General features: G+C 42.8%; 1 protein-coding gene across 1 annotated transcript in view; it reads left to right on the top strand.

The window, feature by feature from the left end:
- Positions 1-238: 238 nt before the first annotated feature.
- LOC135201807 (drebrin-like protein) overlaps positions 239-20371 on the top strand; it is a 163386-nt gene continuing 143253 nt past the window's right edge. The window contains 4 exon segments of the mRNA XM_064231075.1: positions 239-475; positions 4303-4358; positions 4953-5065; positions 15695-15907. Of these exon segments, the coding sequence (XP_064087145.1) occupies positions 393-475; positions 4303-4358; positions 4953-5065; positions 15695-15907 (465 nt within the window). The 5' untranslated portion in view covers positions 239-392.

Raw genomic sequence — 20371 nt, 5'->3', positions numbered from 1 at the left:
CAGATTTACTTTTTGAGGACAAGACAATGGTTATGACATATTCCTTGGTGGATATCACCAAAGCCCGAGGGGGAGGACGCCCGTTCGATTAAATTATCTCTACTTTATCTTAGCAGCTTCCCATTCTAGAAGCGTCTTCCGGGAAGCTTTCCGGTGTTATTTCCTGTGTTTCAGACTTATTTGTGAGTAGGAGACAACGAAATAAACCCATGTAAAAGCAACATATATTCAAACTTTCAGTAACAATTGGCATTTCCGCATTGTTTACATAGAATTTGATATAACATGTACGCCCTTATGGCTTCAGTTGTCGAGACGTCGAGTGACAGTTCAGGGATGTGTGTTCGAGCTCCGTAGGAACATTTATTTCTTTTTACCCTTAGCATATCACCATGAGCATCGATTTGGATAAAAATCGAAATGCTCTCCTAGCAGCCTTTAACGATGTCCTCAACGACAAAACCAAGACGGATTGGTGAGTAGTAAACGTTTGTGATGCCGTGTAATAAGAAGACCGGGGGTCAATGGTTGAGGATTTTACTCGCGAAAGTGAATGAAGAGGAAAGACCAATAAACTCCGCCGAGGGTTTTGTTCTTTCAATTCTCTTCGTTCCTTTCTCTTGTTGACTTTTCTAACATGCTGTCTCTGTTGTATGTAGTATGGAAGCCTTTGTTGAGGCCTTCTTTGTGGGTGTCAAGTCAAAATTGCTCGGACATTGTCTTTATAGTCGGGCAGCCAACCGTAGGCTAACCCAGACGGGAGAGGAAGAGAGAGAGAGCGGCATCTGCTAGGCCTAGGCCTATGCAGCATTTTATGAGTGCCTCTCCCACCAAAAGAATCGTTTATATAAATTTTTTAGTTTTAAATATGCATCTAGAAGTTGACTTGGTTTTGGCAAAAGTCGACCAAATTCGATTTTTGCTGTCTGAACCCAACTCAGTTTCCGCCAGATTTAGTGACCGTGATTTATAGGCCTAAATAGCTTTGTTCTGTTCTAGGCCTGGTTTCCTGACCTTTTAGATTTATATTTAACCGAATTCCTCCAGTTTTACGTTAGTCTTAACGTTACATTTAATTATTACAATAACGTTTTAAATTAGCCCAGTCTTCATCCTGCTGATTTGGTTTTCTATAGGCCTATGTTTGATTATTGACTATCTTAGCCCAGCCTAGTTAGTAGATGAAGGGATATTATAACTAATGGTCAGTTTACAGTTTTTTTATTACATTGTAAATCTGATTCTTCCTTAAATGCAACTTAGATACCCAAATGGTGATTGAAATATTTGTAGAATTGATACCTTATAGTAGAGTAATCCGTCTCCCTGGTAGAAAAGAATTGGGTAGATCTAGGGTACTATTCTGCGGCGGCATAGACTATGGCAGTTGCGTTTTTCTATGCAGTTTTACCTCCTGAACAAGAATTTTAAGTAATATTTATTCGGACGACTGTAATTAACCCCCAGGGGCCAGTACTACCTAAACACGGGGAAATACATTGGACGCTCCAATCCCTAGTGGATGTCGTATCCGTGGTTACGTTCCTTGCAGTCCATGCGGAACTATTCTGTAGAATCCACCAGGGATTGGGGCGTCCAATGTATTTTGCCGTGTTTAGTACTGGCCCCCGGGGGTTAATTACAGTCGTCCGAAAAAATATTACTTAAAATTCTTGTTCAGGAGGTAAAACTGCATAGAAAACCACGACTGCCATAGTCTAGGCCGCCGCGGAATAGTACTGTAGAATTACCAAGCATTGCTATAGGAGTGATTGTTGCAATGACTAGGTGTCATGGTGTTCTGCAGTGAGTGGGATTATTTACCGAGAATAGGCAAGACATTTGAAATTACTGGACATTAAAATGTTTATTATTTGATTCTAGTAAAAAAAAAAAAAGGTAGTGTGTCTTCGTTGGTGTATTAGAGCAGTTTGAGTGTTACTGCTACAGGAAGTACTCCAGATTCCCTTCTTATTTTTTATGTTGATACATAGATATGATATTTGATATGCCTAAATGGTCTTGGTTGTTTATCACTTGTACAGTGACTAGTGTTTTCCTCCTTGGCATTTGCAGATGGTTGAGCTTTGCACATGTTGATTTTGACAATTGTAGGTTCTTAGTTATATAAAGTTACAGATAGCCATTGGCGCACTATGCAATCTGATAGTAAACTGCCCTGTATATCAACTTTTTAATCAGGATATCAATGAATTTTAAGGGTAGCTACACTTGTAATATTAGGAAATGCTACAATCCAGTAAGGGCCTTACAGAAGGGGTCAATAAAACATATTTGACGACGGGGCTCATACAAAACGAAGTTTTTGTAACGCATAACTGCAAGGCTTTAAATCATCTGTGAGGGGTTTAAATTGTAACAAGGTAAATATTAAAATAAGTTGGAAGGGTAGGTGGAAGAAGACAAAACGGAGAGGAGTAGTAGGAGACAGAGCCTTATTCAGCTGGAGAAGGAGTGAATGCTCCAACAATGGGTTTTTTTTTTTTTCCTCAATGTATCCAGTAATGATTAAGGGGGAGGATGCAGACAGAATTTAGATGTATTGTGAGGTATATTTTTCTTGTTTTATCAAAATTTTATAGACTGAATAGTAGTCTCGCTACAGATAAATATCTGCCATTGAAGTAAGACAGATTGGAAGTAGTTTTGTACTGTTTATATTTTCTTATTATACTGGTACTATAAAATATTGATACAGCACTTTACTGAAGTATTGTATTCCCGTTATATTGTGTTATAATCCTTAAGACTACTACTGTTTATATAATCCCAAACAACATTCCAGTGTACTGTACCTTAGTTGTATTTCTACCTTGAAAGTGTTTCTGAACTTTCATGTGTGTCATTGGATTAGAAATGTCTTTGAACTTCTTTTGTGTGTGTCATTGGATTAGAACACATTTCAGCCGTGTTAGTCATCCTTATAGAGTAACTGCAGGAAATTATTTCTGCTTGTTGTGTTGATGGCTGTCAGACCTGAGGTTACTGTAGCACTATAGTTCTTTAGATACAGTAGTATGTAAATTTAGTTTTGATCAGTACAGTACCTTGAAACCACTTCATTGTGATTGAAATGGTTTAATTATGTAATGTTGTGCATTACATTTTGTGCTGTTATACAGTGTTGTGAAGTGTGTGGTAGTTTTGGGCAATCAACACTGTAAGTACAGTATCTTTCATCATCAGTATTTATTGACTTCGTTGTTTGCGTTGGTACCCTAAGACTTCGGTCCGCACTGGGATTAATGATGGAGTTGAGTAGTTGTTAAACAAGTGTATGACTTCCCTTTGAATGATTGTACAATATAGGTACTTAGGCTATTGAATTAGTAGAGCATTCCATGCCATTTTATATTCTACCATCTAGCAATCATTGCTACATTTTGGTAGATGCTGTGGAAAGCAGTACTAAGGGGGCCTCAAAATTTTACCAGCATTTGCATTTCTCATGTCTGCACACTATACTGGCCTTTTTCCTTCTTGATATTGCCTGAGAAGTCAAATAACATCAGTAATTTTTAAATACTAGTAAGTTTTGACTCATATGTTTGTGACACACACTAACCTTAAAAACTAGGTAAGTGATCCAGTGTCTTCTTTGGTTTTGGGAAAAGATGCATTTTGTGGTATCTCAGTTCGCATGCATGTACAGTACTACTTATAAGTTATGGACAGATGTACAGGGTTTTGCAGCATGACGATGCTTAAAAGTGTACAATTAAAGAATTTTTTTTGGTGCTGTAAATACAGTGGATAAAACTACTTTTTTGCACTAAATGAATATACTGTACAGGGATAGATAAAAAGTTTATCTTATTTCGAGAGAGACCTAATTGAAAGGTAACCTAAATTTGCTTTAGGATGCATTTCCCTATCCAGGAACAAGGCATAAGTGTATGGTACATAAGCATAATTTAGCAGGGTCTCTCTTAGGTAGTTACCCTCAAAGATTTTTGTGTCATTATCTGGACTAATATTTTTGGGGGCATTATCTTTATGTATCTACAGTCTTTTGGTGTTTTTACAGTAATCCTCAACAGGCTTGTACTAAACATGCCGCAAAGGTGGATACATACCAGGTTAAAAAACCTGTGAGGGTAACTTTCTAGGAAAGATCCATGTAGTATTGTAGGGCATGTAAGATTGCCAATTATTTTCATAAGTAATTTACATTATAGTGGTTGTTAAAACAAAGCAACATTTAGAAGGGATACTATGAATTTGGGATTATCTGTTCTCCCCAGAGTCTTGAAATGCTGACTAATTTTCCCTTTTCCCTAGGGCATTGTTTGGTTATGAGGGGCAGAGTAATGTACTGAAGGTTGTCGGCACAGGAGGTAAGAAATTTGTGTGTCCTACTAGTACTATTCTTTTAAATTAGCTTCGAGTTGTAATGAGGCTTAAGCCATATTGCCGGAGTAATGGAAGCCACTTTAGTTATTGCTAGTGCTTGAGTATACAGTAGATACATATTGGGAAAGAGAATAGCTAGTAGACATATTAGTGCAGTGGTGTCTTTTTGAGCAATTGCAGTATTGAAAGAGTGAAGTATTGTTTTTTTTTGTGTGTGAAAATCATGCAATTAATTTGTTTGCATTGCTAATATCAGTTACCCTTATGTAGTTTACTGATGAGGGAAAGATAGTATGCAGTTCACTGAAGTAACACTATGAAGAATTGATTCAGAAATTATGTATTATTGTCCTAGTCTTATAACAAATCACTTTATTCTTTTTATTGATAGAGCAATGCAGTAGAAAGGAGCTATTTCTTTTATTGGTAAGGTGGATACATGCACAATTCATTTACTCAGGTCATATATGGGACCTAAAGATTGTTTGTGCTATAGCAATAATGTAGAATAATGAACCAAAGAAAGGTAGGAAGTGTTTGCTTTACAATGTTTTACCAAATACTGTTTGTATTTACAGAAGATGGAATTGAAGAACTGGCAGAAGATTTAAACAGCAGCAAGGTTATGTATGCTGTTGTAAAAGTCACTGACCCTAATACTACACGCCCAAAAGTAGTACTTATAAACTGGGTAAGTTTTTTTTTTCCTGGACTATTGATAGATGAAGAAGTACAGAATGGCTAGATTGTGTTATCTCTTTACTTTATGTTTTCATACATTCAACTTCCCTGTCAGATATATACTTAGCTATAGACTCCGTCGTCCCCGATAGAAATTCGAATTTCGCGGCACACGCCACAGGTAGGTAGGTCAGGTGATCTACCGGCCTGCCGCTGGGTGGCAGGAATAGGAACTATTACCTTCTAAGGACAGATTTTTCTCTATCGTTTGGACTGTAAACATACGTTTACGGTTCCTCCTGATTTGATTTTCGTGTTTCATCGCCATCGATCTTCTGGGCTGTCTTTTGCAGGGAAGTACTGGGTCTTTGGTTCGGCATACGCTTTTTATTAACTTTTTAATGAATTTCGCTTCGAAATTTCGTGAAGAAAAATACTAAGTTGAAAACTTACCGAAATCATCGGTAGACACTCACATAGTTTTTGCCATAAAGAGAATTATTAATATTTATTCATTATTACATGTAATAAAGGTTACAACTTTATTAAGGAAATATTAAACTCTAATTTCCTACTTTAGGAAGTCAGAAAAGCATATAACTAGATTCGCTTACTTTATAAGCTTTAATAGCGTTTGTGCTAACGAGCAGTTAGAGTATTAGCAGTATTAGGTAGTTGTTGCATCCTCATCACCTTTCTTACTCCTCAGAAACTACAAATTTATATATGCAAATTGAAGATAAATGGATAGCTCAAATGCAAGCTTTTAAAAGGTAAGAAGTGAATATAGTGTTCCCCCATTGCAATGGAGGGTGCGTCTGATCGGCTCTGTCTCGCTCCCAGGTCTAGACCTCTTCCAAGCTCACAAGCCCAGAGGAGAAGGAATGTCGACAACCGCAGGGGGTTTCAGGAGAATCCCCACCGATCAGGCGGCCCCTCGGCAGGTTCTGTAGAACGTCCCAGACTGCCAAGTTCGCCATTGGAAGGCGTCCTAATGTAATGGTTTCCCTTATTATTATAGCCGTCGTTGACGGATAAGGAGAAGAAAGTTTCAACGGCGTAGATTCAATGAAGATGCAAGATAATCTCGTCGTAGATATCGGAACCTCAGAGAGATATCTTTCGATAACAGTTGCGGTAGAGGCATTGCCCTATCCTGTTTTCGTCCCCCGTACAAATAGACGGAGGCTCTATCCCATGGGGTTTGAAAGAGTTATTTCAACAAATTCCTCATCGGTACATTTATATGAAAAATATATCTATTCTGAGAAGAACGAATTAGATATTAAAGAATATATGTTGATCGAATGAATTATGGATCTCGGTTAATGATTAAACATACATATATAATTTTTAAGCTTCTAGCTCCTCGGACATGAAGCGCCTGAAACAAGGCTCGAGGCGCCTGAAGAGCCTGGAACGAGGCGCAAAGCGTCTGAAGAGCCTGAAATGAGGCGCAAAGCGCCTGAAGAGGCTGAAATGAGGCGCAAAGCGCCTAAAGAGCCTGAAATGAGGCTCAAAGCGCCTAAAGAGCCTGAAATGAGGCTCAAAGCGCCTAAAGAGCCTGAATCGAGGCGCAAAGCGCCTGAAGAGCCTGAAGAGAGGCGAAAAAGCGTCGGAGGGTCCTCAAAGGAGTCGCAAATCGCCCTGAAGCTCCTGAAAACAGGCTCGGAGTGCCTGAAGCGCCTGAAACGATGGCGAAAAAAAAAAAGCAGCACCTGAAACAAGGCTAAAAGCGCTCAGAGGCGCCTTGAAATGAGGTGCAAAGCGCCTGGACGCGCCTGAAACGATGCGCAAGGCTTCTGAAGCGCCTCAGATGAGGCGCAAAGCGCCTGAAAGCCTCAAGCGCCTGAAACGAGGAGCAAAGCGCCTGAGATGAGGCGCTAAGCGCCTGAAGCTATAAACCAGGATCTTCATCGTATATGGAGTTAGATCCTGATTCTGCGTAAGGTGAAAGACATTCGAGGATTTCTCCTGATAAGGACGGGAGTTGTTGCACAGGCGGCCGTCCGTCGCCCTTCTCAGGTATAGTCTTAATGCAAGTAATGGCAAGAGCAAGATCGGTTTTTTTTTTTTTCCTGGCGGGGGACTCAAGATGTCGCACAGGCGGCCTTAGCCTTGTCAGGTTAGAAGCGGTACTGCTAAAAGACCCTTACCTTACGGAAGGAGGCGCTCTCCTCCGGTTGCTCATTCTTCTCCCAACTTGATGGACAGGAAATGGAAGATAGATCGGAATTGGAAGCCAATAAGGGAGCAGGTCTCTCAGTTTTTTTTTTATAAGACCTTAGCGACCATTTTTTATTGAAAAAAATTAGTTCATTACTAATAAGACGATATTAAAATCTTCCTCCTTCTAAAATAATGCAACCAACCATTTACAGAAAGAGTGGCAATCGTTTGCAAATTGAACAACAAGGTTCGTACGAGCTTCATTCATTGATTAGAGGCTCTTCCAGATAATAGAGGCGTAGATACGGCCTTATCTCAAGAAGAATAAGAAATTTGAGGGATTCTTTTCGATCCGAGAGTTTTCATTGCGATCTCTTTCGACTAATGCTAATTCGTGTTATTGACGAAAAGAACGGAGAGGGCAAAATTTCCATTCTCTCTCCGCATCGGAGAGGAAAGAATGTAGAAGGAAGACTTGCTGCATACGACTGCTGAATGACAAGTCATATACGCATACCATAGTTGCCTTTGTGGTTCGCTACGAAATTAGCTATATCCTTACAGGATTTTCCTGGTAAGGACTTCGCTTAAAAAGTTTGTTACGACAATACCTACTCAGCTTCGGTATTTAACAGAGGTTGTTTGGCTTAAATTGGCATATTGAGAGCTTCCTTAGGCTCGGGAATAATTTTATTATATTCCTTCATTAAATGAAGTAACTGGTCAACTCTACGATGAATGCAGCCAGGCAGCGAGCGAGACGGCCGGGCTGTCATTGTAAGCGTAAGGCCAATACAGTACCATCCAGGTCTCGGTCATTAGCAGTCGGTTGCATCTCTCTCTCCAATGGGATAGAATGGTTAACCGTATATTCCCCCTACAATCATGGACTTAGTCTCGAATGGAGGGGATAGTTAAGCTAACTATATAAAATATTGTCTGCCTTTTGCTAAGAAGCTTTCAATAAGAAAGATATTATAACCTTTCAATGCTGTTTACCGTAGGGAACATTATTAAAGGATTCTAACACAGCAGAACATTATATTATATAATGCTCTATGCTTACGAAAGCATGGCTTATTAGAATACATGCTTAGTGAGAAGATGGATGTAGTAGAGAATTCACTTTTATGGTCAAGTCTTTCGAGAAACGCACACAACCTTTTTTAGAATCAGATATTGCTCAAGAGAAGATGGATGAGTGGAATGGGAAACATTCTCTTCGTGGCAGAAATGGTTTCCCTGAATAGAATATACTACGTATATAAGAGTTTTTTCCTACTAAGAACGGAATTAACATGTGTAAGGATGTCGGGTACCATAAAGGCACAGATGTTCTGGCACATAACATAAAGAGTATGAGAAGAAAGCGCCGGTCTGAAGCGCCAACCTGGCGCAATGCGCTAGAAGCGCCAGCCTGGCGCAATGAGCCAAGAGCACCATCCAAGATATTTTCTCGTTTTTAGCGAGTTATTAACATAAGAGTCCAGTAGCCTCTCAGACAGCACGCTCGGTAACGGCAAGATTTGTTCCTGATTTTGTTACCCATTTAATCACTTAGGCCAATTCCACGACTCTCTCATATCGCAAAGAGCATTGAGAATCTCTTTTTTTCGCTCCTGTTCGCGTTAACAAAGAGAACATATTTGGAAAAAGAGGTTCGATGCAAGATTTTGCATGTCCGTGAGAACCTTCTCGATCAACGATAATAACTGTTATCATATGTCGAACATTTATTGCAAAGAGTTGTGAGAACCTACGGAAAGTCTTCTTCATAGATCTTTTAGCAGGTAGAATGACGAACAGGCTTCCTGTAGACTGCTTCCTTTTCCTTGAACCAAGAGAAGTAGCAATATACACCATCTTTATTTTATAGAAAGGGGAATAAACTTTAGTTTTTTTTTTCCCTAAATATAAATGCTTTACAGAATTTAAGATAAAGGGCGTCAAAGAAAGAGAGGATAATACTTTATGCCTCATTTTGGCCTTAGAGGTTGGAATTCCACAGAGGTTCACGTTCTTCCTCACAAGCATGTTTGGAAGTCTTTTCCATCAGACCAGTCTGACTAATATTCTATAAGCATCTATTACAAATGGACCTTAACAACCTCTCCACTCTGAGTCAGTCTTCGTGCAGACTGACCAGAAGTGGACATGAATGAGAGGATTTTAAAGGTGAATGACAATAGTCATAGCCAGGACATAGAATTGCTGCGATCGTGTTTGATGGAAGAGGAAACTGTCCTCTTCCGATACCTCTGTGAACCACATAAGGTTTTTTCTTCCTTTTCAGAGGGAAGAATCAACTATATATATCTGCTATCAAAGAGCACAGTAAAAGGCTATACTCTGTCTATACAAGGAGAATTAGAGATAGCAGAGGATTAAGATCTTCAGGATCTGATACGATACCTCAATACGACAATAGTAGGATATCATGTACTTCGAATGGGATCTTTTGTGGCTTTCAGATTCCGTGTTCCGACAAGATGGAACTGCTCCTCATCAAACTTCTTTGAGAAATTTTATGAGGGAATTCTTTGTTTTCTCTTGGCCCTTAACTACCAAGAAGACAGGTGAATTTTTTGTGCATTGGAATTTCGCATCAGATTTAATGGAGACTCGGCAATGGGTTTTCTTGCCAGCATAGTATGTCTGGCAAGAGAACTAAAACCCTATTCCTGACTCAACGATTTCAGATAGAAGTTTCGTTGCCCAGCAGCAGGGTACTTACGTTTTCACCTACATAAGAAGAGATGGTTTTAAACGTTTTGCCTACAAAGTCTTTGGGATGCGATGAGGGTTCGAAATGCTTCCCAGAAGTATTCAGAGAGATACAGTAAAGAGCTAGAAATCGGAGTCCTCCCAATTTCAGCTCGGAGTCTCCTTCGACTTCCAAGCCCCTTCCCTTCCTTCGGACAAGGATAGGGAAGATTCTGCAACGAGGAACTTCATCAGCAAGTAAGAAAGAGATCTCGTTAGCAACGGAAGGATTCAAGAAGGATCCTCCTCGGAGGAAGACTCTTATCTCTCGTACTGTAGATGTCCTATCGTCTAATGGATGTAGTTTACTACAATCACCTTCCCTTGCCGGAGAGGCCAGAAGCTCAAAGTGGAAGAATTTCTTCCACCCTTCTCCAATCTCCTGATAAACCATTGTGGAGTTTCAGGACTTTTGGACAATGTAGCGCCAACCAGGCGCCAAATGCCAAACAGGCGTAAAAAACGCCAGAGGCAAGAACAGTTTCAAGGAACACTGTCCATTGTCTGATGAAGAGAAAGAGGGGCCTCCAACCTAGCGCAGAATGCGCTGGAGGCGAACAAGTCAGACAGATAAGAGTGTCTGATGTGGGCATCGCCAGACATCCTCGGGACTCTACCAAGCTCGAAGCTCCAGCAAGTGGAGAGGAGTCAGCCAGGGGCCAGACGCCAAATAGTGCCAGTCTGGAGCCAGGCGCAAAGCTACTTTCCAGCGCGAGGCGCCAGCCATGAGTCAGGCAAAAAAGCGCCTTCCAGGAGCTAGGCGGCCAACCAAGGTGTCAGGCAGGTGCGCGAGGCGCCAGCCAGGCTCGAGGCTCCAGCCAGGCTCGAGGGCTCCAACCAGACTCGAGGCGCCACCCAGGAGCAAGCCAGGCTCTAGGTGCTTCATCCAGAAAAGATCCATTTCAAAGGAAGCCCTGGTCTTCTTTGAAATAAGTGTGATCGCTAAAGCACTTCATGAATGACTTGATGATTCCTTCAAACAGCTGAGAATTAAAAGCGCGTTGAAGTGCGAGCTTTTATGAATTCTTGTTCGTTACATATGTCGTGAAGGACATATTAGCTGTAACTTAAGGGAGATGCAACTCTGGGTTGACTTCCCTTTGCACGAAGGAGGTCAAGTTGACCTACGAGAGATCCTTCTCTCTTGGTTTTACGTGTCTACGGATATGTTGCTGGATAGGGAGCCGACACTGATCCTTAACTAAGTGAGTTAATTTTTATGTTAACATAGTGTTTTTTTTTTTTGGTTTGTTTGTTGAAAGGAGTTTGGGGATAGCTCTTTTCAAACTAAGCACAAACCCTCGTGTTAGGATCAGGTGATCGGGATCGGTGTTGTGCTCCTTAATTATGCCCCCTAGGCATAGGTGTATTGTCATGTAAGTGATAAGACCCCATTGACAATGACCATTAGATTCTGTCGAGTAAGTGGATAAGACCCCATTGACAGATCTACAAGAACTCTTAGCCATAGGTCACATCCTCGCTGAGGCTCTTGAGACGAAGCAGACCCCTAGCAATAGCTAGGAAGTCAACCCTTCGTCTAAACACATAGGAACCAAGGTTTTATTTATCTATTACCTACAACGTATGTTGTTTACCTGTCTAATCAGTAATTAGCTGTCTCTTACCCACCGCCAAAGGTGCCAATCAGCTAAGTATATATCTGACAGGGAAGTTGAATGTATGAAAATGATATTGTTATTGTACAATAAAGTTTCATACATACTTACCTGGCAGATATATACGATTGAATGGCCCACCCAGCCTCCCCTCAGGAGACAGGTGGAAGAGAAAAATCTGTCCTTAGAAGGTAATAGTTCCTATTCCTGCCACCCAGCGGCAGGCCGGTAGATCACCTGACCTACCTACCTGTGGCGTGTGCCGCGAAATTCGAATTTCTATCGGGGACGACGGAGTCTATAGCTAAGTATATATCTGCCAGGTAAGTATGTATGAAACTTTATTGTACAATAACAATATCATACTTCACTCACTTCATACAAACTGTGGCATATACCTTATTTTACCCTTTACTTTATGTACTTCACTCACTTCATACAAACTCTGGCATATACCTTATTTTACCCTTTGATCAGGTTTGCTACTACGTACTGTACTTAGTAGGTTTAGTTCATACGCGGAACAAACCTTCGGTCTTAACAAGTATAATCCTCTAGTGCCAGTTGAAAACCAGTTAAAAACAATCAAAGATTGTAAAGCAAGGAATCTGTGGCATCTGGCAACTCGTGTATACAAGGTGGATGTTGGTCACTGACCAGGCTTGGAACCTCGTGACGCACCAGTCTTTCTTCTACCGCCTTGAAGAGTCGTCTTTTGCTTTGCTCTCCTCCCTAAGCCGGTTTTTTTCATCGAAGCCTGTGCTTTGTTTCATATTTATTCAGCCCAGAAGTTCTGTGACGTCAACATTTTTAAACAGTCTTCCTTGTTTCCCATGTTGACCTTCCTTGGGACAGATGCAAATTGCAGTAGGTGTGCTTTTTCCTCTGCTTCGTCATTGCTTGTGTTTTGAGAATGCTGGCCTGTTTCCCAAGGGGATAGTGCCCTTTCAGGGAGAGAGGGCCCTGCTACTTTCTTGTTCTTTGGTATTTTCTTTTGCCAGAGGCTGTAACAACCTTCAGTAGCTCTCTTACCAGGTAAGGTTACAAACATTGTAACTAGTGCTAGCTTACTTTCCTATTTTCAAATTCCTTTGTTTCAGATTTGGAGTTCAACAAAATGGCAGGGTTTGAGAGTCCCTAGGCCTACCTCAGGACCGGGTACATGAGTCTTTGCACAGACGTGTATGTGGTACATCTAACAATCATGTTCATAGTTTTCCTCAAGACTGTGTTTGTGATGCATCTTCTGGTTATGTTCTTCAGTGGGTTATGTTCTTCAGCACACTGGCTCAGAGGTTTCAGTCCTTTGGATACCATTTCTTCCAGTGAGAAACGTGATGCCCAGCTCTATAGGAAGACCTCTCCAGTGGCTTTAGAAAAGGACGAGGTTCTTTCTAGACCTTCCTCCTCACGTCATCGTCCTCCTTTGCTGGAGTCAGAGGAAGGGTAGAGCAATGAGTTTGTCATCTTTTCCAGAGGTTGTTGATCTCATCCATGAGTTCAGCAACCTGGAAGGGAGGACGTAAGCTCAATCTTCGATGACCCCTACTGGCATAGAAGCTTTGCTCAGCCCAAAGCCGGATTCCCATTCCCACTTTCGGGACATGCGCCGTCTATTTTGAAGCATATTAATGACCTGATTTCAGTCTCTCCTTTCCTGCCTTATAAGAAATATTATTCCACCAACGTTGTTCAGCTGATGCTACGCCACCTTAATCCTGATGTGATTTGCCTTAAGCTTGGGCTAAGTCTGGAACAAATAAAGTCCGAGTGTCTGTCATATTCCTCCTAGGAGGCTTCCGCTATGGAGTCTGCTGTTTCCTCCATCTTATGGTCCACTTCAGTAGCTAAGATAGCTTCGTGCCACTTCAAAAGTGGGTCTGTTAGCTCTGCCTCCTTTATCAGACTCACCTAGGCCACCTCAGTGGTACTTTGTGGAGTAATCTACTCTTATCAAAGGTAGCGAGTGCGGGAGATTAGGAGTCATTGTCAGCTCTCCATAATGGGGACCTCCTAGAGTTGCAGTTTCTGTTCCCAAGAACGCAGTTAGAGGATGCGATCAACCGTAAGCGGGCTGACACTAAGGATAGACTAGTCCAGCAGGCAGTATCAAAGTCGGTGGTTCATTCTCGTCCACCTCCTCCTCCTCAGCAGCAAGCTAGACGGTTTCCACCCAGGAAGCAAACCAAGCGTGCGTCTTCTGTAAGGACAGCTCAGCCTTCGACAGCTTCTGGGTCAAGACAACAATAATGCCCCTTTTGGTCTCACCCCTACAAGCCAGGTAGGAGCAACAGAGGCAGGGGCAGAGGGGTTCGTCTATAGAGAGGGTGCCTCTCCCTTCCCAGTGCCACGGTTAGGGGGATGCCTGGGAGTCCATTAGGCCAAATGACAATTATACGGAGCAGAGAAGTGGGTAGTAGATGGCCTTCGGGTCGGATATCTTTTACCTTTCAACTTTCCTCCCACTCCCAGACAAACCCCTCCTCCACCTGACTTACACTCAGGGTTCTTTGAAATTCCTAGCTCTTCGAGGCAAAGTTTTGAAGGTGATGAACAAGGGCACAGTGGATGTACATCATCCTTCACCAGGGTTGTGCTGTCCTGTCTTCCTGGTTCCAAAAGCCACAGGTGATTGGAGGCCAGTGATAGATCTTTCCACACTGAACCTATTCATCAGGAAGCTGAGGTTCGGGATGGAGTCGTCCCAGACGGCTCTGGCAGCAATAAGGGAGAATGACTTTATGCTGTCCATAGACTTGAAGGATGCAAACTTCCAGGACCCAATTCACCTTTCATCCAGGAGTTCCTTTCCTTCGCTTCAGCTCCGGAGAGCAGATCTTCCAGTTTAAGGTCCTTTGCTTTGGCTTGACTACAGCCCCACAGGTATTCACAAGGGTCTTTGCCCTAGTCTCAAAGTGGGCTCATGGTCAACGGATTCGTCTGCTGAGATACCTCAAAGACTGGCTGGTCTTATCAAGTTCCAGAGAGAAGCTACTTCAAGACAAGGATCACCTACTCTGGTTTTGCAAGAGCCTGGGTATTGTGGTAAACCTGGAGAAGTTCAGTCTGGTTCCCAACCAGAGGATTCTGTATCTGGGCATGCCAATAGACACAGTAGTGTTGAGGGTTTTCCTGCTGGACCAGAGGTTAAAGAAGTAAGGATGGTGGCACGGTCCTTCCTATCATAACCTGAACAACCAGTTCACCAGTGGCAGGTTCTGCTAGATTGACATCCCTAGAAAAGCTGGTCCCTCTCGGTCGTCTCCACCTACATTCTCTTCAATGAAGCTTGAAGGAGTTCTGGTCCCCAGAGGGCAATTCCCCTTAATAGCAAGTCCCACTTTCAGATCAGGTGAGGAGAGACCTGTGTTGGTGGTTCGATTAACAGTAGCTTACAATAGGAGTCCCTCTACTTTCTCCCCACCCAGATCATCTCCTGTTTTCGGATGTGTCCATCGATGGTTGGGGTGCTTATCTTGAGGACCTTCTGGCTTCGGGTGTTGGGGTGCCAAAGATAGGAAGCTTCACATCAACATCTTGGAGCTAAAAGCAGCCTTTCTGGGACTCAAGGAGTTCTGGGAGAAGGTAGAGGGACATTCAGTTGTGCTGATGTCAGACAACACCACAGTGGTAGCCTATGACAACAAACAGGGAGGGGTAGTGTCTTGCCAACTCCACTCATTGACAGTAGAGATACATCAGTGGGCCATTGACAACTCTGTGGAGCTCATAGCCAGATACATTCTGAGCAAGAGAAATGTAGTGGCCAACAAACTAAGCAGACAGAATCGACTCCTTGGCACGGATTGGTCTCTACATCAGGATATACCTATAAATCATTGTCTGCCTTACAAATGGTATATTTTCCAGCTGGATTGCTGGGAAAAGTGAAGAATTAGGCAATAAGGGTGAAGTTCTCCATGGTTGTTTCCAAGAATCAGTATTATTTGCTTTGTTGTTAACTTTTGCAAAACATAATTGGGTGGTATGCTCAGATATGCCAAAGCTAGATATATATTGTCTCCACTTTTGTCTAACATGTATTTTGAGATATCTATAATTCATACTAACATGTCTTCCTTTTTCAGCAAGGCGAAGGCGCACCAACTCTTAGAAAAGGCACATGTGCCCGTCATCTCAACGATGTAAATAAATTTTTTAGAGGAGTGCATGTCACAGTCAATGCACGAACTGAAGAAGAGGTTGAAACGGATGTCATCACGGCTGCTGTTTTGAAGGCGTCAGCAACAACTTATAATTTTAATGAACGGTCTGAAATAAATGACAAGACCATTCCTGTGGTAAGGGTCTTTGCCAAGAAACTTTTTTCTCTCGTGATGCCGATAGGAATAGCTCGTGGGCTTAAAAACTGCTTACAATTGTATATTAACTATAAAATATAAGTATTTTGGGTTCTTTAACCCAGAAGAATGTTAATGAAATCACACTAGGTGCAGGTGTGACCTCAGTTAGTGGCTTTTAAGCATCACCTTTCTATCAGATCACAGAAGCAAGCAGATGACTGCATTACTGTGCTATGTATGTGTAGGAGATTATGTCCTGTGCTGTAGGAACCAGGAATGTTGATATGTATTATAGCTAGAAAAAGCAGTAGGATGCCATCATAGTTTGGTGAGTTATGTCAAGTATGTTTATAAGGATTCAGTGGCTAAGGTGGTTTAGATTAGCTAGTAAAGTAATTTAGCTAGCAAAACCTGCTTAGTACAGATTCTTTTTTGGTTTTATTAGTGTCGTTGAAGTTACTCTGTGGGAATATAAAAATCTTAATTTTAGAATTATTACTTTAGATTTTATGGCAAAAAGTAGACAATTGGGATATATGTCAGTCAGAGGTGGTAGTATTAAAATTTCACTAAATTTGGTATACAGACATTATTCCTCTGAATATTTGTCGAATGGAAAGTGATTCCATTATATGTGAAGTATTTTCAGGAATACATAACTTGAAGAATTATTAATGAACATTATTTTACGCTTTATTTTTACCTCTATATATTGGCTTTTAGCTAACATAAAGGTAATTAAACGTTTCAATAAAGATTTTAAGGTTTGCAACACGACCAATCTGAAGAACAGATTCTTTTCATAGAATTCCTTGATTCATTTAATATCAGTTTTTGTATCCACCAAACACTCAGTAGGACTACTACAACCATAAATACAATACATATATGTACTGAAGGTTGTGTAAACATTCATTTAGGAATGCGCATCACTCAGGGAAATATCTTTTAAGTACAATTCTATTGTAAGTGAAACAATAGTTGTTCATACACGAAACAAACCTTCGGTCTTAACATTAGGATTTACTAGCGCCAAGCTGGAAACCGGTAGAATTAAAATTACACTTGTGAGATCCAGGGACTAATGGCATCTATACCAGGTCACGGGGCATGTATACCCAGAATGCCCACGGCTACCTGTGACCCATCAGTTATTTTCCTACCGCCTTTAAGATAAGAGGTGGAACAGTGGAAGAAGTTCTATGGGAAAAGCCAATACAAAAAGGAAGGGGGTGACGCCATCTTTGGATGACCAAACCTTACCGGCTTCTTTTGTATCGGTAATAAACCAGGCTGCTCCATATGTTTCTCCACCTGCTTTTGAATTGTCTCATACCCCTTCGGTTTCTCCTAGCGGTTCTGTATCGGAAACGTCAGGAGGGGCCTTGGGTAATTTTATGAATAATTTGCACTCTCCTTTGTTCCCAGCAAGTAGAGGGGGAGATCCGCCATCTTTGTTCCAGGCTCAACCTGCTACTCAAGCGCATAGGTTAGATGGTACGTGGTCAGCGCTAGGCCTACCAGGCGTACCAACCTTGGATGGTCTGCTTGCGCATTATATGACGTCACGGTTCCAGCAGGGTCCGGCAGCGCTGAATGTTCCTCATCCCCCGGGCTTGCAATTTATGGGAATTAATGCCGCGGCTTCACCATCCCACTCAGTATTTACAGCGATGCAGAACGTGGGAGGTAGTTTGGCAGCAAACGTGCGGTTGCCAGCAGAAACCTCTCAGTCTCTCCCTACGAGAGGGATGACGTCACACATACGTCACACTCTGAGATGGCAGGCGTGATGACGTCACAGACCGATTCTCGGCCTTTTCGCTGCACCCAGACGCTAATACGCCTTCTGACCCGTCAATGCAAACTGTAATGCAGAAATTACAGGATATAGAGGAGAGAATGAATAAGAGAGACAAAAAGAAAAAGTGTGATTCGCCTTCTTCGTCTTCTTCCTCTAGTTCGGCGTCATCGCTAAGTCCGATAACGTCACGGTGAGCGCCAGTCAAGCGTTGGAGGAGGATTCGGGAGTTCCTGGCGGATCCTCGGGCCAAGAGGAGAAGAATCAATTCTTCCTCTTCTTCGGACCAAGACTGTCATTTCCAAGTCAGCAAGAAGGTCGGAAAATCAGTGGCTATTAAGCACAAGGTTGGCAGACGAAGCCGTTCGCAAGAGTCCGAACAAGCGAGAGAGGTGACGGCGGCGAGCTAGCGGCCGAGGCCGAGTTGCCAGTTCGGATCGCAAAAACTGCGATACCTCTGGTAAATCGACGTTGGCGGCGAAAGGTGCAGCAGAGGATGGAATGCAGGTCCTAGTTTCGCCCGTAAGGCCGTTCAAAATACGTACGAAGGACGATAAGGCTCCTATTAAAAGTACGAAAAATAGAGAGTTGGCAACCTCGGCGGATACGTTCGTGGAAGGCAGTGTCCGTCTGGATAGAAGGCCGCGAGGCCGGGCTCGCCGACGCTCGAAAACGATGCCAATGCTAATAGAGACGAACTTACCTCTGTCTTAAGGGAGCCTTCATCGTGGAGATCTAGACGAGATTCTCGCTCTAGATCCGTGAGCAGAGAAAGAGTGAGACGTTCTCGTTCCCCTGCTGACTATCTGGGATCGAGCCAACAGCGGCCAGCAAAGATCAAAGAGACCGCGGCGTAGGGGCAGGCGGCCGTGGGAATTCCGGGCCGTCTGTCAGAAGATAGAGGCGAGACAACATCCCTCGTGACGGAGAGTGGTACACTAGAGCCGGAGGAAGGAGAAAACCAAGAGTTTTCTGGCCTCGTATGCAGAGGTTATTGATTTGATTCGTCAATTCAATAGCCTTTCGGAGAAGACAGTAACACCGGCCAGTATGCTTCCTCCTGGAATTGACATGGCGTTTGGACTAAAGAGGGATACCAAGGTGTCGTATGAATTGCCTTGTTCGAGTCATGCGGAATCGGTCTTGCAACACGTAAACGCAAAGATTGCAGGGAGGGATAATTCCTTAAGATCTAATAGATCATTTAAATTTATTCCCCCTCCAATGATAAAACAAAGGAAAATATATACGACACCGAAGGTCCCCTTTGCTGTCTAGACAAATGAACCCTAATGTTGTAAGGTTAAGGCCTGGATTAACCTTGGATCAGGTTAAAATGGAGTGCCCTTCGATGACGTACCAAGAGGCTGCTACGTTAGAAGCAACAGCTTCTTCTGTCTTTCAGGCTGCGTCCTGGTTAGACCTTTGGTCAACAGCAGTGGCGAAAATTGCATCCTCGGAAGCAACAAGGAAAGTAGTGGACGAACCATTGTTCATTAGATTACTACAGTCAGGGTCCAAGCGGCGATTGCGTACCTGACAAACGTAAGTGCCAATGTTTGGGCAAATATCCTGCTAATGAGGAGAGATGCAGCATTGGCTAGACTAAGCCGCAATGTGGATTTGGATTCCCTGTTAGCAATGAGGAATGGGGATATCTTGGAATCGCAACTACTGTTGCCAGAGGTCATACTGGAAGAGGCGATAGATAGAAGAAGGATGGACACTAACGATAGGTTGGTGCAACAGGCAGTTAGGAAAACGTCTAACAGTCAAACTACTCCTTTGGAGGGAAGACAACAGCAGATGTCTCGAAAGAAGACAGTGAGACATAGCATCCCTAATAGAGTCACAAGACCCTCTTCCCCAAAGAGGATAACTCATCGGCCCTTTCACAATAGAAACAACAGAGGAAGGGGCAATAGGGGAAGAGGGAGAGGCTCAAGAAGATAGGATGGGCGCCTCCCATCACTCGGCCACACCAGTGGGGGGTTGCCTGGCAAATCATTGGAAGGTGTGGCAGGAACTAGGGGCAGAGCAGTGGGTGGTGGATGTTCTCAGGATCGGGTATTTGATTCTGTTCGAGGTAACCCCGCCCCTGACAGATCAACCATTACCCCACGTCACTTATGCCCATAAATCTCAGAAGGCCACTATTCTGCAGGACGAAGTGAAGAAGATGATGGAAAAAGGAGCTGTGCAACAAGTATGCAGTCCGACAAAAGGCTTCTACAGCAGGATTTTCCTGGTACCCAAAGCCAACGGGGAGTGGAGGACAGTAATAGACCTGTCAACGCTGAATCTGTTTATAAGGAAAACCAGTTTCAAGATGGAAACTCCGAAAACGGTTCTACAAGCAGTCAGAATCGGAGACTTTATGCTGACAGTCGATTTAAAGGACGCATACTTTCAGATACCAGTCCATCAGTCTTCAAGGAAATTTCTCCGCTTCAGTCTTGCAGGGAAAGCTTTCGAATTCAAGGTCCTGTGCTTCGGATTGACAACGTCTCCTCAAGTTTTTACAAGAGTGTTCACCCTCGTGTCGGCGTGGGCGCATGCTCAGGGGATCAGGCTAATAAGATATCTGGACGATTGGCTGGTGATAGCAAAGTCCAGGGAGAAATTACTCAGGGACAGGGCGGCCCTCCTGCAGCTTTGTC

Source organism: Macrobrachium nipponense, chromosome 28 (assembly GCF_015104395.2).
Source record: "Macrobrachium nipponense isolate FS-2020 chromosome 28, ASM1510439v2, whole genome shotgun sequence".
Classification (NCBI taxonomy): Eukaryota; Metazoa; Arthropoda; class Malacostraca; order Decapoda; family Palaemonidae; genus Macrobrachium; species Macrobrachium nipponense.
The sequence above is the reverse complement of the archived record's forward strand: the minus strand, read 5'-3'. Positions and strand labels throughout refer to the sequence as shown.